Source organism: Lathyrus oleraceus, chromosome 7 (assembly GCF_024323335.1).
Source record: "Lathyrus oleraceus cultivar Zhongwan6 chromosome 7, CAAS_Psat_ZW6_1.0, whole genome shotgun sequence".
NCBI lineage: Eukaryota > Viridiplantae > Streptophyta > Magnoliopsida > Fabales > Fabaceae > Lathyrus > Lathyrus oleraceus.
The window spans coordinates 39,163,143-39,184,839 of record NC_066585.1 but is presented as its reverse complement, the minus strand read 5'-3'; the positions used below and the strand labels follow the sequence as shown (position 1 = coordinate 39,184,839).

At 34.6% G+C, this 21,697-nt stretch overlaps 1 protein-coding gene across 1 annotated transcript; it reads right to left on the bottom strand.

Annotated features, from left to right (window-relative positions):
• Positions 1-918: 918 nt before the first annotated feature.
• Positions 919-13,381, bottom strand: LOC127101903 (uncharacterized). The gene is made up of 4 exons (XM_051039330.1): positions 13,213-13,381; positions 3,230-3,282; positions 3,040-3,149; positions 919-973 (listed from the first exon to the last, which is right to left on the bottom strand). Exons 1-4 carry the CDS (start codon positions 13,379-13,381, stop codon positions 919-921), a joined length of 387 nt encoding a protein of 128 aa, XP_050895287.1.
• Between the last annotated feature and the right edge of the window lie 8,316 nt (positions 13,382-21,697).

Genomic DNA, 21,697 nt, shown 5'->3' with positions numbered 1-21,697 from the left:
GTGTTCATGCCTTACATATATAAATGTTTTTATTTGAAGGGGTAAGAAGTAACTTTTTAGAAGTCACAATGACTCATTAAACATCTATCTTGTTATAAAACTAATAGAACAACGAAATTAACATAAGCACGAGATCTATAAAGTTGTCTAACAAAACACATGTAAAAAAATGAAATAGCACAAAAAAAATGTAAGTAAATATGGGGAGAAAAAACATTCCTAACAATAAATAAGAAATTCTTTCATTTATTTCATTCTACCCTTTCATCATTGGCTTCACATGCAATGGCTGAGGTCCATAAATTGGACTAGTTTACATAATCCGAGAATTTGGAATCCCAAACATAAAACAAGAATGGTGTTTCATTTATTTCATTCTACCCTTATTTATTTCCTATTTGAAAATACATTCATCATTTGCTTCACATGCAATGCATGAAGTCCATTAATTGAAATTGTTTACAAAATCTAAGTTTGTTTCAGAATTTTGAATGTTTGCATTAGTTCCATCCTCAATAGTGCTTGCATTCGAGTTGATATTTTGTCTTTCAGTGTCTTCAGGAGGAAGATGCTCGAGAAGCTAGCTCAACATAAAATGAATGACAGTAAAACTTTCACTAGCCTAATATTATAAAATCACATTTACAATTAGCATGATTTAAAAATTAAATTAATATAAAAGTGTTACAAATGTAAAACCATGAGATGTTTGCTGCAAAGATTTTTCTTGTCTTCCTCTTGTCTACTTATACATCAATTACCATTTCAAAAATAAACACACATGAATCCATTGGCAATGTGATAGAATGACATGAAGGACCAGCACTTACATATGCATTCATTACCAACATGAAGGCGCAACACTTACATATGCATCCATTACCATTTTGAATAAAATGCACATAAATCATAAATTCATTAGTATATTGATATAGCAGCATAGAGGATTAATATCACTGGTATAGTTGTCAGCCTTCACACACAAAAAAAACGTTAACAACTAAGAAATATGAGAATATCTATAAGAGAATATAAAAATAAATAAATGAACACCTAATATACAATTACCCTATAATCCATTAGCTTTAATAAGCTAAAATGTATAAAAATTGCAAGAATCCAACCAAAAAATATCTATAAATCTTTCTAACTACACAATGAAGAGACCAACGTACCTAACAAGCATATATTTTAGTGTTATCACAATTCTATACAGAATCTCATCTAACCCAACAAAAGAAAAATTATCATATAATTCAGTAACTTTAATAAGCTATCTATCAAAACTGCAAGAATCCAACTAAATATATTCAATCAAATCTTGCAAACTACATAATTAAAAGACCAAACTTACCTGACAAGCATATATTTTAATCTTATCACAATTCCATCAAAGACAAAAAAATTCCATAAAACAAACTTCAAATTCTTAACAAATACAAGAATAATTACTGAAGATAAAAACTATGACTCACCTCAATTAATCAAGAAAATCGTGATTTACTGTTCATAGTAATTTAATGTTTAAGTTTAAGTTTATTTTAGATCTTGTCGGCTAAACATTATTTTTAGTAATTATTTCTAGAAATCTATAATTGTATATTGTTTCTTTAATTAATCAAATTCTATTTAAACATCTTATTTGGATGAAGTTAGATTCATTATCATATTGTTGATTGTTTGATTCATTATCATTTTATCAATGTTGAATTCATCTGTACATCTAATCAATTGATTAACTTCTTTTGTTAGAGGCTTTAATACTTCTGCTCCCACATATTTTAAAACTATGACTTTGGAAAACCTTTTGAAAAGAATTTTAATTAAGGGAAGTCTATTCAACCCCCATTTTAGATCATTCTACACCTATATTCAACCTAACAATTGACATTAAAGATTGGTCTTTTAATCATGTCCTGGATCTTTAAAAGTTGTAATATTGGTAAGGTTGATCCGAAGGGATAATATAATAGATCTCTCATATTTAAGGGAGAAAATTACACAAATTTGAAATAATACATATATGTACACATGATGTTGGTAGATTAAATACTATAGATTGTTATTGAGTATCTTTCTTTTATCTCAAAAAGTATCGAGGAGTGTATTAAGATTAATAAATATTCCAAATCTTTGATTGATGATGAATCTTACACAATCTCTTATGATATAGTTTTTAAAACGTCACCATGGTACTTTACTAAAAATTGGAGACGACCTTATGATGTAAAAAGTGCTACTAAAACATATCAATAAGTGATAATAAAAATAAGATATAATTTCAACGCAAATATATTTAACCAAATTATTGGTGACAATCAATCCTTACATTTAATAACTTGTCCTTAATTTTAAACATTCAACATGATCAGAAAATGAGAACTTAGAGTACATGTGAATTGTCTTTATATTTAAACTTAAGACAATAAAATAAAATAAAATAAAAACGTGAAATACTTCTTCCTATAGTTGTATATATAATGTGTGTTTCTATCAAACAAATGTTATCTTCCTATTTTTGTATGTATGATCGTTATTCCTATCATACAAATGTTGTCTCTTTTTTGGTGTACATATCATCTATGTTCCTATCAAACAAATGTTGTCTTCTTCTAGTTGTGTATATCATCTCTATTCATATCACATGTGAATTCATTTGCAATGTGATGGAAGAAATGAATGATCAACTTATCCAGATGCATCCATTACATTTTGAATATCAACTGCACATAAATCATAAATACATGTTGTGTATAAATTCATTAAGAAAAATGAAGTTAAAAACTATAAAACGTGAGAATAATATATTAGAAATTTCAATCAAATATCTCTCCTTGAGAAGCATCTGTCACCAATATATGTAGCTTTGAATCCAAAAGAAAACTAAATAAATGGAAGTGAAGATTGTATAAATATATTGTCACGTGGATGCTTTATATGGTTTCAAATTGACATAAACTTTTGAAGGTTGAAAATATACTTTGTTTTCACTTATACTCATTAGAATCCAAGTTTTTAAACTTTACGGTATTTGCTTACCCATAACCAGGTCTACGATACACTGGAGATGGCCTCATGGACTCCAATGCGTAGGTGTTTCTCCCACGATATTTCTTCATTCCGGGAATGTTTTTCCGCTTAGCACACACCTGAAGTACAACCAGATTTTAAGTATGTAAAACTAATAGAGAGAGACTAAATCCATTTATGCAGATTGTGTGATACAGACCTTGGTTTTCCAGCCGTGAAGATCATACTCGTTGAGTAACAGTGCCTTGGAAACTACAATTTCGGATAAAAATAAATTCAACATGCATTAGAAATGTGATAGTAAGACATCATTATTGTCAAGGTATCAAATACATGCACATGAATGTGGTTTTGTGCAAGCAGGAAGAGGAACATGGAAAGATTAAATTGAAAGAAAGCACTAAAATGTAGAACAAGTATGATACAATTAGACACTTAACCAACCAGGTATGGTATTTATCTCTTCCTATTACTAATTTGTGGCTACAATCACTTTTCATTTTAATGATTTTTTAGTATGTACAGTCTCAAATTGGATAAAATATGGTATGGGAATATATTTATATACGGTGGACAGTCCTCACCTAATAAGTTGATTTTATAAGATTGAGTCAGACTCAACCCAAATTCGGTGATGCACTACGCCAAATAAGGGAAAAGAGGGCGCTTATTTTGCCCTATAACAGCGCTTTTAAGCGCCCTCTAATCTGGCGCTGGCATAGGTAAAGACAGCGCTTTGTTCTCCTGGAGAAAGCGCTGTCTAAAGTGGCCACATTATAGTGCGCTTTAAGAAAAAAGCGCCCTCTGGAGTGGTCCATAAAGGGACACCTTAGAGGGCGCTTTCTGAAAAAAGCGCCCTCTAAAGTTGTCAGTGTAAAGTGTTTAGAGGGCGCTTTCTGGAAAAAGCGCCCTCTAAAGTTGTCAATGTAAAGTGTTTAGAGGGCGCTTTCAGGAAGAAGCGCCCTCTAAAGTTGTCATTGTAAAGTGTTTAGAGGGCGCTTTCAGGAAAAATCGCCCTCTAAAGTTGTCAATGTAAAGTGTTTAGAGGGCGCTTTCAGGAAAAAGCGCCCTCTAAAGTTGTCAATGTAAAGTGTTTAGAGGGCGCTTTCTGGACAAAGCGCCCTCTAAAGTGTTAGTTATTTTAAAAAAATTTGTTTGAAAAACAGTGGATATATATTTAATTGGTAACCTGTTCGCATGCTGCAAAAGTGTAAAATTCATATTGATTTCATCCTTTAATCCAATGTTATACACCATTAATCCATTGATATATACAACATGAATCCATTTATATACAACATTAATCCTCCATATATACAACATTAATATATGATTCTTTGATCAACAATATACAATAACATATTCTCAAAGTACTACAATTAAGAGAATAAAACATAGCAACCAACACCCAGTGACCACTGTATCCAAAAGCTGTCTAGTAGTTCTAACCAATACTAAACAAAAACGCCCATCCACCCATGGTGGCAAACATGTTCTGTATATCCAAAAGCTGTCTAGTAGTTCTATCGCACATCCATACAAAATAAGGCTCAACCAAAACAACAAATGGCAGCATAAGTAGTCCCCTGCAAAAAGAACACGTCCAAATGCAAATAACACAGAACTGTCAAAAGGCGATTGAGCAACAAATAGTAAACAATGGCATAAAGTTAAATGACATAGCTAATATTACCTGAATTCCTGCATGGCTGTTAAGGTAAAAATCAAATTCCCTAGGGTGACAAATGCTGGTGTCTACCACGGTTCCTTTGACAATTTAGAACAACAAAATCAGCAAAAAGTGATAAATTCAAATGATAATATATACCAGCTGCGTTGAGAAATATATTGAAAAAACATGGCATAATATTTCCACTTCTATCGGTCTCTTTGGGGTTGACAGGAAAGAGACGGGTGTGACAAGCCTGATGAAAAAAAATTAAAAATTAAACGCATAGAATTTAGTGGTGTATTTTATGAACGACAAAGTAACAAGAAATCAACTTTGAGAAGTCCTAAATTCTGCCTACAATACAGGGCTGCAAAGTTGATGCAACAAAAAACATATAACAATATATGGTAAGTACCTGTATCTCCGACCATATTTTTTCTTTGCCAACCTTCAAGTCCGGACTTCTCCAATTATCACATGTAATCGGAATATGTTGTCGAACAAGGAAACCAATGTAACTTGCCAACATTGAACCCTTATCTTTTGAAGATAGAATTGATATATGTTTAGATGGACATGTTCCATTGTCGTAGAGGGATACTTTCAAATATCCAGCATCATCATCTACGCGAATGAGGCTTGACGACAATAGAGCATCTCCATCTAAACAAATATCCAGCATCATCATTTTACCTGTAAAAAAGAAAACAATTAAAATCAGATGACAAATGTAAAAACAATTAAAATCATAAAAGTCATTTTACCTGTAATAAAGAAAACAATTAAAATCATTTGACCTGTACCTTTTTCACTAAGTTCTCTTTCTTTTCTTGGTTGGAATATGTTCTACATGTCTCTTAACAACACGGACGGTTGGATTGATCCAAATACCCTCATTATGATCATTTCTAATATATGAATCATTTGATATAATATTCTCATCTTGATCATTTCTGGTAAACGATTCAATCTCAACATCAATATCACCTTGATCTCCAGTGTTTTCATCAATTACTTTGTTGGAAAAAAGAACTATAGACCATTTCGTACTTTTCGGATCATTGACATAGAACACTTGTCTAGCTTGAGAGGCTAGAATAAAAGACTCATCTTTGTATCCCACCCTATTAAGATCCACTTGCAAAAATCCTGACTTATCCATTCGAATGCCGTTATTATTTTCAACCCACTTGCAACCAAATATAGGAATCTGAAACTTCTCATAATCAAACACCCAAATGCGCTCGATAACACCAAAATACGACAGATTTGCAAATTTGGGGTTTAAGTCCTTCACACTTGATATGTGCATTGCTTCAGCTACCACGGTGACACCACTATTCTGCATAGTACTTTTATCATCTTGTTCTTTGGTATAAAATGTGTATCCATTAATCGCGTATGCGCTATAAGAAAAAACATGGAAACTTGGACCATATGCTAAGCATCTCAACCTTTCTGTTATTGAAGCGGGATCTGAATAATACTTTGAATAAATATGATCCTTAAACCAAGGTATAAAACATCGATTGTGCTCTCGTACTATCCAATTTTCATTTCTATTGGGATTTAAACCTCGGAGAACATCCTTGTGAATTTCAACATACGGCTCAACCTCATTCTCATTGTGCAGAACATACAAATGCACTTGATCCCGTTCGACCCTTGATACTGCCACGATTTTATTTCCAATTAGATTTTTTCCTTCTTTCTTTTCGACAAGCTGAGACTTGGGGAGTCCGATTGACTGAACATTAGACAAATATTCAGTACAAAACTCAATCGCTTCTTCAACAATGTATCTTTCAACCATACAACCTTCTGGTCGACTTCGGTTCTTCACGTACCCTTTTAATATTTTCATATAACGTTCAACAGGGTACATCCATCTCATATAAGCTGGTCCACACAATTGTGTCTCTTTCACAAGATGAACAACTAGATGTACCATTATGTCAAAAAATGATGGAGGAAAAAACATTTCAAGCTCACACAAAGTAATAACGATTTCTTTTTGCAACATTGGTAAGATCGCAGGATTGATCACCTTACTGCAAATTGACTTGAAGAAAGAACACAACTTAGTTATAGAGCTTCTTACTTTTTCTGGAAGAATAGAACGTATACCTATTGGGAGAAAATGTTCCATTATAACATGGCAATCATGGATCTTTAAACTCTTTAACTTGAGGTCTTTCATAGACACAAGTCTTCTAATATCTGAAGAGTACCCTTCTGGAACTTTAACTTCACTTAGAAACTTACACAATGTTTTTTTCTCCTTTCTAGATAGAGTATAAGCAGCAGGCGGTAGATATGTTCGTTTTCCTTTCTTCAAGGGTCCTAATTCAGTTCTTATTCCCATCGCTATCAAGTCCTTTCTTGCCTTAAGGCCATCCTTAGACTTTCCTTGTATATTGAGTAACGTGCCAATAACACTTTCAAATACATTTTTTTCAATATGCATAACATCAAGAAAATGTCTCACATACAAGGACTTCCAATACGGCAATTCAAAAAAAACTGACCTCTTCTTCCACCCACTTTTGACAAGTGTGTGGGCAAAAGGCTTGCCAAACTGAGTATCCAAATCTTTCACCTTTTCAAAAATTTGATCACCCGTCAATATAGGTGGAGCTCTGCCTTGTTCTGTCTCTCTATTGAACGCCTTTCTCCATCCACGGTAGTGATGATTTGAATTTAAGAATCTCCGATGACCGAGAAAGACATTCTTCTGACCAAACTCCAAGCGCTTCCAATCTGTTTTATCTTCACAAACAGGACACGCACATTGACCTTTTATGCTATACCCTGATAGATTTCCGTATGCTGGAAAATCATTAATTGTGCCAAACAACATCGCCCTCAAGTTGAAACTTTCTTTCCTATATCCATCATAAACCTCCACACCGGTCTCCCACAAAATCTTTAAATCTTCGATTAAGGGCTTCAAGTACACGTCTATGTCATTCCCTGGTTGTTTAGGTCCAGAAATCAACATAGACAACATCATGTACTTACGCTTCATACATAGCCATGGAGGTAGGTTATAAATCATAATAATCACAGGCCATGTACTGTGTGAGATACTCTGGATACCGTGTGGGTTCATTCCATCAGTAGATAATGCCAAGCGAAGGTTTCTTGATTCTTCTCCAAATTCAGGATAATCATTATCAATTTTCAACCACTGTGGTGAATCTGCCGGATGTCGATACTTTCCATCTATAATTCTTTCATCTGCATGCCAGGTCAAGTGTCTTGAATCGGTTTCACTACGAAACATGCGTCTAAATCTCGGAATAACAGGAAAATACCACAAGACCTTTGCTGGAGACAACTTATTCTAATATCGCGAGACACCGCATTTAGGACACTCATTTAACGATGCATACTCATTTCGAAACAAAACGCAATCGTTTGGACATGCATGTATCTTATCATAGCTCATGCCAATAGAGCACAACATCTTTTTGGTCTCATATGTTCGATTGGGAAGAACATTATCCTCAGGAAGCATATCTTTCAAAAGGGCTAATAACTCTGTGAAACTTTTATCCGACCACCCATTGCCCGCCTTTAAGTTGTACAACTGTAATACCGCAGAAAATCTTGTGAATTTAGTGCAACCATCATACAAAGGTTTCTCTGCATCACTTACCAACCTCTCAAACATTTCGGGACAATCCTTAAGATCTCCTTCAAGTGCTTCTGCAATCTCTTCAACTCGATCACAATCGTATGTATCTGCGCCACTATAGTTTGAGGCATAGGTCGTACTATCCCCCGGTTCAACATTCTCGTTACTTTTCTCACCATGCAAATTCCAACATGTATAACTTCGATCAATTCCATGCCTCATTAGATGCGATGTCAACTGAACTGCGTCAACCCGTTTCCCATAACAACAACCCAAGCAAGGACATATCATTCTACTGGGGTCTTCGGCGTGCGCAACGGCAAACTTAACGAATTCTGATACCCCATTCTCGTACTCTCTCGACAACCGATTGGAAGACATCCATGTATTATCCATTACTAATTAGAATAAATAAAAAACAATTTCAGAAGAGTTCAAACACATTTGGACCTAGGTTTCTAATGATACTAGTGTTGACACAAAATCAGATGTTCATAGGTCGTATAACCCATTGCATCCGCAATCATGGTCACTAAAAACCAACCGTCAATTTCCTAGTGCATCCGCTATCATGGTCGAAACAAACGTAGAAGGAGGAAACGCGCAGTAATAAGGTAAAACAGAAATTGGGCAAAGCTAAAACAAAGCAATAACATAAAACAGTAATTGGGAAAAGCGTGTACCTTTGATTGGTAGAAGGAGGAAACGTGCATGTAGATCTAACAGAGGTGGAAGGAAAACGCCTCAGAACCCTAACGTGAAAAAGAACGCTAATAACAGATAGTGAAATAACAAAACGCGCAGTATGTTATAATTTTAATGTTTACTAAAGGAGACATTAGAGGGCGCTTGTGGAAAAAAAGCGCCCTCTAAAGGGGGCCTAAGAGGGCGCTTATGAAAGCGCTCTCTAAGGCTTTCCAGAAGCGCTTTATAAACTGGAAATGTACATGGACTTAGAGAGCGCTTTTTCAAAAGCGCCCTCTAAGGGTAACCTTAGAGGACGCTTTCACAAAAGCGCCCTCTATTGTTGTCCCTCCATTTTTTTTTGGCTTCACTTTAGAGGGCGCTTTGTTACAAAAGCGCCCTCTAAAGGGGGCCTAAGAGGGCGCTTCTAAAAGCGCTCTCTAAGGCTTTCCAAAAGCGCTTTATAAACTGGAAATGCACATGGACTTATAAAGCGCTTTTTTAAAAGCGCCCTCTAAGGGTAACCTTAGAGGGCGCTTTCTAAAAAGCGCCCTGTATTGTTGTCCCTCTATCTCCTCCTTATTTTTTCGCTTCACCTTAGAGGGCGCTTTATTACAAAAGCGCCCTCTAAAGTGCGCTGTCTATTCCAGTTATTCGCTCCTTATTTTTTCTCTTCACTTTAGAGTGCGCTTTTGTAATAAAGCGCCCTCTAAGGGGCGCTGTCTATTCCAGTTTTTGGCGTAGTGATGGTATTAAATCAGGTTTCCCAACCAAAATTCTAATACGACATCCTTAATGTTATCACAGTTCCTAATAAAATCACATGGTAGCCATTCATGTTAACACAACCAAAGAAACAACTAACAAACACTTCACTACAACAGTTCATATAACATAAACTTTAAAATCTTAATGATAACGAGTATCAATACCTAAGATAAAACTATGACTCACCATATTTAATCAAGGAAATCACGGTCGTTGAAAATAAAAATATAACTCTGACAAGAGACCAATCAGATTGCACCGTAATTTTTTTTGCCAAATGAATAAACATCATCTTCAACCGTTAGGATGAAGCTGCATAATTTACAACAAGATTAACTAGATATTAGAATATTACCTATGAATGGAATTAAGAAAAATTTAATAGAAGTGAAATCAGATCTAAAGAAATAGTGAAAATAAATATCAGTATTTAAATCAAAACATTGTAGAATATAAAGTTAGGGTTGTCTACCTAGGATTTGGTAATGAGTTTATTCATTTAACTCGATTATTGTTTAGCTTTGGCCCAATAACAAAAAAATAAATACATCTCAATATTCTAAAATAGTTTTATATTGAAGATAAAAAATCATTAAAAATTGGATTTGTTTTATTACATTATATTGGATTTTAAAATTGTTAAGCCTTGAAACAGTGAGAAAATATTCTATGATTAAATCGACAATGGGATAAGGTAATTTTATTTGTTTTTTTCTTAATTTCATTAAAAATAAATAATAAGAGATGCGACCTAAAAAAAATAAAGATCATAGTGAGTGTTAAGTAATTTACCAATTGTTGAAAGGAAGTTTTTGGTAGGTGGAGAAAATGGAAAGTATTTAGAAGGTGGGGAAATTTTGGAAAAGGGAATGCTACTTGTATTATTGAGTGTTTTTATTTTTTCCTTGAAACAAATTCAAGTAGATCCCATCTATTTATACTAGTGGCATTCATTAATCAACGATTACAATTTTTTCACTCAAACATAATCTAATGGCTATAAATCATTCTCTAGAATTTTGTCTAATATTTTACAAAAATCCTAATTTATCCTCATCTTCTAGAGAATCCCATGGCTCTCTCTAGAATAGACTTCTAGAAGTTGGACCTATTATACACAAATTTGAGTTTAAAATTCCTAAGGCCCAAACTAACAAACCCAAAACAATTTAAATATTCAACACCCCCCAAAACAAACTTGATTTTGATACTTCAAGTAAATATCTTAACTTGACAAAGTCTTCAAGATTAAGAGGCCGTCACGTAGCCTTACATGTAGAAAGATGTAAGTATAGATTTGCGGTTTAAGAGTGGGGTTGAATTAGATTCTCTTTATTTTTCTCATTTTTAAAAGATGGTTCTTATGTTCATATTTTTCCATAAAATAATTCGATGAACATATGAAGTAAAATGAAGAATTTTAAATAGAGAAAAATAATTAACACAATAATGTATACTAGTTCCCCTTTCCAATCAATGGTTAGTCTAGTCATCTCACACCCTATGAGAAATTTTCCAATATGTTAGATCTTTGTACAAATATTACACCAAGACCTATCCTACAATTTTCTAATACAACACAGAAACACATTATTTCCTTGATTTCATAAGAATCAAACATATGGTGGACTTTAAATTAAGTTAATTCAAAGGATTTTTTCACAAATCATCAACCACTACGATGATTCTCACATAAACCGAAAATCACACCACTTTCTATTTACAAAACTTAGAAAGCACACCACTTTCTATTACAAATCAAGTTACAATACATTTGGTGGTTAAATACAAACCTTTAACAAATATGAATAAGAAGTTGTTCTTAAATCAATTCCAATACAGAAAAATGATTTTCTCTTCAATGCACAATTCTAATATAATAACCTTAAAATACTCAGAAAAGTTTTGCAATGATATGACAATTGATGCATAGGTATCGGGTATGTACTAGGCACATACACCTCACTATTTTAGAAGTTATATTACTTGATTCTTCATAGGACCACGATATCCACAATATGTGTGCCAAATGCTCATTTTAGTTGAAAATAATCAACATTCCTTAAAACCTGCAATTACTATATCAGTTTATTAAAATCATCATTTTCTACTGAGCTTACACATAAGAGACTTTGAATATAAACATTCATCAGAAAGAATATTGGCCAAGAATAATGAGAAAGCAATAAATCCAAAATTACATGTTCATGAATAGAATCAAGATATGACTTTGCCAGCTGAGATACAGGATAACGAGTGAAATCCCATTATCACGATCTTCATAAGCATCATAAAATTAATTAAGTTCTTATGTCCTTTCATATTTAAAATTGTTCACCTCGTTTTTAAATGTTGGAAATTCACCAAAACTTATGGAGAATTCCACTGCAATCTTGTTGAACATGATTCAATCACATCAATTAGATTCTCTCTTGTTCTTCACTTTGCAGTCGAGTGACTCAATCGGCCTTGATTGTAAGATTGCACTACACAACTTTAATGGAAGAAGAAAGAAAATTTGAATTTGGAAAGAAATTAAAATTTAGGGTTTTCGAGAAAAGTAAGAAGAAGATGAAATTTCTGCAGAGTTTCTCTCTGCTCTCAAATTGAGAATTTTTTATTCTTTACAACTGCAAGTAGGTGTTATATTAAAATGATAGGGGTTACTCCATGTTTATAGATTCGAGTTACTTGCTCCCTAAGAAAATCCCAAATACCTAATTCGGCTAACATTGAAAAGTTAGGCCTAAGTAAAACTCTATGTCGAGGCTAACTCCTCGATGTTTCGACAACTAGATGTTTCAATGGCAACATGCTTCGACACCATGAATTGCATTCTCAACACACCATTTAATTCATTGTGTCTAAGATATCCAAATTCATCATAGACCTTGATTTCTTGAACACTTCAACCTGCATTCTTTTCGTCATGATATATGCAATCTAATTCTCAGTTCTGCGGTGTTCAAAGTTAAACTTCCCATTATCTACACGGACTCAAAGATAGTTGAACCTCATTTTGATGTGCATACTTCGTCCATGCGCTAATGGGTTATTCGACAGATTGATAGCAGACATGTTATCGATCTTTATGGTTATCACTCTATGATTCTTCCCTGTAATCTCTTCAACCAAATTAACCATCCAAGGTTCATGACACACACAAAGAGAAACAACTATGTACTCAGCATCACACGACAATAGTGCCACTACTAGTTCCTATCTTGAATTCCAAGCAACTAGTGCACCACCTAGCATAAACACATAGCCAGATGTGGATTTTCTATCCTCGGCATCACTACACTAAATTAAGTCGGTGCATCCCACTAGCTTACATTCTTTTTCCTTATCATCAGCAGGGTCAAAAATTCCATAGACAAGAGTTCCTTTGGTTTCTACATGAATCTACTCACCATACCTACATCATATGCTATATCAAGCCTTGTGTGACAATGGTATCGAAGTGATTCAATGAGTCTTTTGTATTGTGTTGGATCAACATTATCTTTATATGTGTCTTTCGATAGTTGCAATCTGGACTCAGCAGGTGTAATACCCCGTATTTCCTTAAATATCCAAATTCCCATTAATTGAGATCAATTGAGTTCCTATGTGCTCTAAGAGTTGTCAATTGGGGTAAATAGAGTAAATAGTGAATTCAGGTTGACTTAATTAATATTAATTGGGACTGACCTTTCATTAATTGGGACATTTTGGTAACACTAATAATGGGTCAATAACTCTAGTAGAACACATATTACAAGTATGGTGCCACTTGAGATATTTGTCACTACTAGTAACCTTGTTCTAACCACATGTTTCTTGTGGCAAATGGTGGCCACATGTTTATATCTCTTGCCACCTACCCACATGCCATTTGTTTTCTCTATGCATCACACAAGTGAATAGAGAGAAAGAAGAAGCTCAAGATAAGAAGAGGAAACAAGCTAGTAGAGAAGAAGAAGAAGAAGAAGAAAGGCTTGGAGAAATCAAGGGCTTGGAATCATCACCATCATGTTCATATCATCATCTCATCCTCAACAAATTCCCGTCTTCTATTTCTTGAGGTAGGTTCTAGTTAGAAACCCTAAGATTTTAGAAATTTAGGTTCTAGAATCATAGATGAATCATAAGAATCCATGATATGTAATGAATGTTTTCTCTTGATTTTGTTGATTTCTATGAACATGTGCTTTGATGTGTTCTTCATGGTTGTTGTGACTAAATGACTAGTTGTGGTTATGAACTTGAAATCCATGATATATCTATGTATATGTATGTTGTATGATAGGTTTGGCTTGTAGAAGAAGTGGATTTATCTGTTAGAAAAGAAACAAGTTATGCAGGTGGGAATAAGTGTTACAGAAAGGATTTTTGAGAAAAAAGTAAGGACCAATAGATTGGTCCTGGGTGATTTCTCCAATTCAATCGATTGATCACACACTAAAAGCTGGAAAATGTGTAATTTTACTGAGAACCAATCGATTGACACACTCCTCCAATCGATTGGCCAAACTTTCTATTTTGCAAAAAAGGAAATTTTAGCAGGACCAATCGATTGACAGGGGATTACAATCGATTGCATAAACTTTCTGTTTTAGAAAAATTGGAAATTTTCATTAGCCAATCGATTGACACTAAGGATCAATCGATTGATCCTTTGTAAACTTTGATAAACAGAAATATGAGAGGAACCAATCGACTGGGCTTCCCCAACCAATTGATTGACTTATCCTAAACACTTCAAAATCCATTTCTTTAAGGTTTCTAAGTGCATTCCTTCAATCATTAATCATTTGAGATGCTATGCTTGGATTGAATCCATGTTAATTGTGAAAATTTCATAATGAATCTAGTGAGTTAACCTAGGATTGGTATTAGGCCATAAGTTAGGTTTATAACTTAGATAAAATTAGAAGACGGTATTCATTCGTACGACATTTATGTGGATATCGTGGACGAATGGTTGCCATAATTGAGAATGAAACGCTTTGTATGGAACATGCCATGTTGTTTCTTGGGTATTTTGATGAATGAGGTCACATTTGATTGATGAATGTTGTTATGATTTTCGGAATCGATCATGTATTCAGAATTTTTTTCTCTTGGTGGTGCACATCTCTATTTGATATGCTTAGATGAGTAAGCAATAGGATGTGAGACCGATGATTCGTTCCCCAATTGTGTTTGATCCCCGCCCATGGCGGACGTGGGTGAAAGGTGGACACCTAAGTGGGTTAGAGTCCTATACAGTGAAAGATACCCTAAGTCGGTTAGAGTCACATACGATGAAAGATACCCTAAGTGGGTTAGAGTCACATACGGGTGAGGGTCGCTTGAAATGAGTTTGGAACTAATAGAGGACCCGATATCCACTGAGAAAGTCGAATCATAAGAGCATGCATAAACTTGGCTTTCCCTATATGTAGGTCCGCCCGGGGATTGATGTTTCATGTATTTGAATAATGATCTTGTTTGAGTTGCGAGAAATCAGGTGCATGTTGTCATAAATTGCGAGTTAGTTACCCATCACTTAAGTCTTATTTCCCTTGTTGACTTGAGTTGGTTCTTGATTAGAAAACCTTGTAGAGACGAGTGGACCCATAAGATAGGGAACCCATGTAAGACCCCAATTTTGACCCTAAGATCCCTCATGCATTTTGACCTTGGCTTTCTCCTTACCCCTCCTTCATTGGGTTTGTTTTGGGAGAGATCACCAAGCACTTTGTGATTGTATAATACTTGTATATTATCATTTTACTAACCAAAATACCAAAAATATATCTTTGCATTTGCCTAAATGTTTCGTAGGTAAGGCATGATCACCATTGATCTATCAAGTTCATATCTAGGGTTTAGGACCCTCATGACAAAGAGCACAACCATGAATTGATCCAAGAATGGTTAAGAGCATCATATATGAGTTCCATTGATTCCTACATGTTATATTGATCAAGCATTCTTCAAGAGTTTGAGGGTGATTTGTCTTGGAAACCCTAGTTTGATTGGGTATCTTGACTAACTTCTCCAACAAGCTATCTTGCCATTTGATCAAATTTCTCAAGAGACACTTAGAAATTCATAATATTATGCATATATGATCTACCATGAGCCAATAAAGTCAAGAGAATTGAAGGTTAGCAAGTTGGTTGATGGTGGTTGGCCAGATGATTTCATCTGATCAAAACTGGGTCTCCCTAGACCCTATCTCCTACAATTTTCACCATATGAAAATTATTCCAAGAGAAAAGTTACTCTAAATGACATTCCAAACATCTTTCATGTTTAGACCTAGAGCTAGTTTTTCTTGGAAAATCATTTTCTATGTTGAAACAGTATAGGTCATTTTGTTTAAACCCTAATTTCAAAGTAAACTTCCCAAGGCCATAACTTGCTCAATTTTTATGATATGAAAGATTTCCAAGTTTCAAAATCAAATTCAAGATGTCTACTTCAAATTTTATATTTGGAGTGAGAGTAAATTCAACTTTTATGAGCATGTGATATGAGGTTACATTATAGGTCACTTTTGACCTATACCATTGAACAAGTGATTTTTCCAAACTTCAAAAATGCATAACTCTATCATCCCAAATCCAAATGACGTGAAATTTGTGACAATTTTGAAGTTCTTTGAAAGAGCTACAAGTTTGATGAATACACTTTTCTCATTTGAAGCTCACATAAAAAGTTAAGCAAGGTGGAATATTGAGATATACGGCTTGACACTTAGAAATATTTTCAATATGTTGAAACTTCCAAACTTCCACCTCAAAATTCATCATAGTACAAACTTCAAATGGAAAAGTGTTGAACATGAAAGTTGTTCCTCTTGATCTAACATTTCCAAAAAGTCCAATTTCATCCATTTTGGACAAGGTTTAAATGGGCTGCACATGGCTTGAACATTACATCATGATTTGGTAAAAATCAAACTTCTAGTTTCCATGTACAATTGCCTAGCACTCCTATTGACTTCAGACTTGTTCACACTCAATTATGGATCAAATGGAATAATCTCATGGGCCTATACACGCCCATGCACACATGCATCACTCATTGCCAATTTTGGAAACTCATTTGGAAGGTACAAATATCATGTGATTCAGCTATAAATAGAGCTCCATATGCTCAGAATTGAGGACCCCTTCGCACCAGCTTTGATCCCAAAGACCAAACCCTTCCATTTGAGAGGATAATCCTAAGAATTTCCATTGGAAATTAAGTTGGAATCTCACTGTTTTGAGATTCAAAACACCAGGGATCCAAGACCCTTTGTGCATTCTAATCTACTTTTGTAAGCATACTGAGCAAGATCAAGCACGAGCCAAAGCAAGAACAATTGAATCCAGACCTACATTGAAGGTATTTTCCAATGTAGGCAAGAAGATTGAGTTGCTTAGAGGTAAAATCGAAACAACTCAGTTGACAAACCTCAAAATTCAACTCCTCATATCTTTCTATATATGTGGAGTTAGTTAAAATTGAGGTCAGATTCGTGCTCTACGCCATTTTTTCTTTCAGATCATGTGCTCCTTTTTCATTTATGATATGGTGATGAATGAACTAGTCCGACCAAGGTCGCTTGAGAAGACGATGAACGCTTTGCTCCGGCAATGATGTGGCACGGACCAAAGCCATTAGATGGATTCAAAATGTTTTAATCATGAGCGTACATATTGATTACCAAGCGTGTGGATGTTTGACTCAGGCGCATCATGGAACGCGCGCGCTCAACCACTTGATATGCCACCTCAATTAATGAGGCAAATCAAGTGGTCCACGTTTTTTTAATTTTCTGATTTTAATTTTTATTCCTTTGATTTTTCATTAATTCATATTAATTTTAATATTGATCCAAAAAATATTAGAGTTTCACCAAAAAAATTCAAATAATTTCCTCTTCCATATTCTGAATTAAAATTATTTTTTTGATCATTATTAATATTTCTCATGATTTAATTGATTTTATGATTATTTTTAATTGTTTAAAAATACTTTTAAATCTTTAAAAATTCTGAAAATTTTTCTCCAAGGTCCTTTGACCTTGTTTGACCCATGATAAATCTCATGGCCATTTTTTTGGTGTTTTGATGAGGTTTTAGGAATTTGACAAACCATATTTAATTTAAATGCCTTATTTTAGTATTTTTAATTTGAATAAATGCCAAATAATTTTGTTGACCAATTGTGATGACTTGTTTGAGTTTGACTCTAGTTGTTGGGCCTTGGTCAACGTTGATTTGACTTTGTCAAGTTAATATCATTGGATTTAGGGGATTGATGGAATGTACATTCCATCTCCCAAAATGAATGGATGATATTAATTTGGTAAAAGTCCTCCTTTGATCAATTTGAGGTTTGATCCATTCCCCTCCCTCTTCATCTCATTCCCCTTCTTTATGCATTCATCTCATTTGGCCTATGATATCTCAAAGTCCTAAAGCTAGTTGATTGAAACATTAACATGAGTATGGATGAGATTAGGCCACCTCTTTTGCATATTCTTTTTGTGTGTGGTATGTTTCATGAGCATAGTCCATAATACTATGTCTCTAACATGCATTAACACCAAAATTCTATTGCCCGACCTCAAATAATTGTGACTTCTACATAAGTCCAATTATGATTGCTTAACATAGCGCTAAATTTGTGACACAAAAGGCATAGCATTCTAGTTGGTGAGATTGTAAGTCTCCCCTCTTTCATGGTATTGTGTGGAAACTTGGTCTTTTTTCCTTCCTTTGGAAGATGTCTTGGCTCAAGGATCCATGTTTGTGATAAGTGGGTTGAGTGTTCTCCAAAGAATGTCTTAAAATGAAAAGCAAAAGCAAAGCAATACTAACTTCTAACTCACTAACAACTAACTTTTAATTTTAAGTCATTTACTTTAATGTCATTTAATTCTTACCTTTATTCATTTGCCATTGTTCATATCATTTTAAATGTTTATGTTAATGCAATTTTCCCTTTGTCCACTTGGACCATATTGTGTGATATATCTTGTTTGTGTACACTTTGCTTGTTTGTGTGGTCTTTGACCATTAATGTACATAATAACAACAAAAATCCTAAAAAACTTTTGAGTGGATTGTTTGCTTGATCTTGGACAAATGGACTTAGAACTTAGGCAACATTCCTATGCTAAAGGACTTGGCCAATGCCAACTTATTGAGAAACCAAGTGCTTGCAGTTTGAAACTTCATCTGATACATCACTCAAGATCCCTTTGAGTTCATCTGCAACATGATCATTGTGAAGCTGTTATTTTGAACCCGTGACTTGTGGAATCCATCTGTTACATGGGCTAATCTGAAGTGGATCATGGAATGGATAAAGCATGGATGTGGCTATCTTTATTTGATGCCTTTGCTCTTCAAGATAATATAATTATGCATTTGTGTATTGCTTGATTCTAAATGTCCAAAGGAGTTCTGGGTTTCTATTGACATTCTTGTCAATTGGATTGCTACCCATTTGGTCAGATCTTTTCAACTCTTAACTTTTAATTTTATGCATAGGATTAGTCTCTTCATCTTCTCCCCATTTCTTTAATTTCAAAATCTCTCCCTCCCTTTTCAAAATCTTCTTTGATTGAACTTATTTTGTTCTAAACTTTGACCATTTTGTAAAAAGATAGAAACTTTGGCCTTATGCCATTTCATTTTCAAACTTCTTTTCTTAAATCAAAATTATAAATAAACTTAACTATACTTGACTTAAAATTTCAAAAAGCCAAAAAAAAAACTAACTCATTCAAACCATTTTTAGGCCTTTGTGCCCTTCAAAATTAATTTTTGTTAAAAACAATGCATCCACTTTGAAATTTATATCACGAACTACGAGGTTTTGATCCCTTATTTTTATGTTGGTACGTAGGCACAAGTCCCAAGGTCTTGTCAAACACAAAAATATAATTAATGAATTCTTTTCTGATCCCCCCCATTCTATTTGTTTGTAAACATCATTTTTTGTAGCAAATACACATGCACACAAAAAGGGCTCCCTAGGAGTACCTAAGACACTTTGGGTGCTAACACCTTCCCTCTGTGTAACCAACCCCCTTACCTGTAATCTATGATATTTTATTGGTTTTGATTTGAAAACTTCTTACTTTTGGGTTTTGTTCGCACTTTTTCCCTTTTCCCTTGGACACAATAAAAGCGCGGTGGTGACTCTTGTTATTTAATCTTTAGCTTATCCATAGCTTGATGATCATGAATTTACCGCTACAACCCATTGAGATTGTTATATCACCCCACGTTGTTGATTATTTTTCAGCTGGTTCGGAGCAGGCGAAGGGTAAGGACAAGATATAGTGATGTCTTTCTTTTCTGATATTTAGATGGCTACTCCGCTGTGTATATATTTTTGAGATCATTGTATAATGATCTAGCTCCTAGTTTTTATTTTGGGCACTTTTGTGTATGTTCTGTGCCATGTTATGTTTCTTTTGGGCATGTAAATATGTACACTGTTGCCGCTAGGCACTTATGTATTTCAGTACCAGTATTAGACTATGTATAATATGTATTCTAGACATGTATTATATGTGGGTGTTACAATTGGTATCAGAGCAGGTCGTATCCTCGACCTAGCCATGAGATATTATAAGTATTTATTTCTTCCTGATATGTGGGTTCTCATCATTGTCCTTGATGTTATTTCATAGTATTGAGCTTGATCAACTTAATCCTCTTTATATGACATTCAGGATCATGGTTGACGGATGATGAGGTCGTGGTAGACCCAGAACTCATAATTCGGACTCCGAACCGCCAAGTGGTAGTGAAGGTTTTTAATGGCCTCAGTCCGTGCAACAGATGCAACAACAACAGAATCAATTCATGCAATGGATGATGCAACAGTGGAATTGTGGTTTTCATCCTCAAGGGGTTCCATAAGAAGCTACAGGTGGTAGTTTCCGAAATTTCTTTCACTTGAATCCTCTTGAGTTCCATGGTGGGTTAAATCCTGTGAAGGCTCATGAGTGGATAACCAACATGGAAAGGATTTTTCAGATAGTGCATTGTAGTGAAGACAATAAAGTTGTGTTTGCTTCTCACATGATGATAGGTCCCGTTGTGAGATGGTGGGAGAGTGATTTGACTCTTATGACTGATGAAGGAGTACCTAGGGATTGGGAGCATTTTAAGACTACTTTCCTAGATAATTATTTTCCTAGCTCTTTGAGGACTCAGAAAGAATTTGAGTTTCAGCAGTTTAAACAGGGTATTATGACAGTAGCTGCGTATGTTGAGAAGTTTGAAGATATGGATGCTTATTCTAGACAAGCCGCGTACGCACCAGATGAGAAATGGAAGATAGATCAATTTCTTTTTGGTCTAAGAGGTGAAATTTCTCACAGTATTTCTCAAAGGGAATTCACTACTTATGTTACATTGTAAAGGCAATGCTATGTGGATGAGAATAGTTTGAAGAAAGTTCAAGAAGAAAGGGATCAGTATAGGAGTGGACAGAAGGACCAAGGGAGGCCAGGTAACCAGTTTAGGCCTAGACCTCAAGCTTTCAAGGGTAAGCAAGTGCAACATGAAATACCTAACCATCCTCCGCAATTTCAAATATGTAAGAGATCTCATTTTGGAAGATGTGCTGGAAGTGGAATTAAGTGTTTTACTTATCAGAGGGAGGGACACATGTCTAGAGATTGTCCTTAGAACAAGAATCAAATGCAGGGAGGAGAACTGGTCGAGTTTATACTTTGAATGCAAGAGGCTAAGAGCAATAGTGCCTTAATTATTGGTACGTGCCTCATCAATGAACATCCTTGTTTTGTATTATTTGATTGTGGGGCGACACACTCTTTTGTATCAATTCAGTGCGTGAAGCGTCTTGGCTTGCAAGAAATTCCCTTGTCTCCTCCTATGCTGGTTATTACCGCC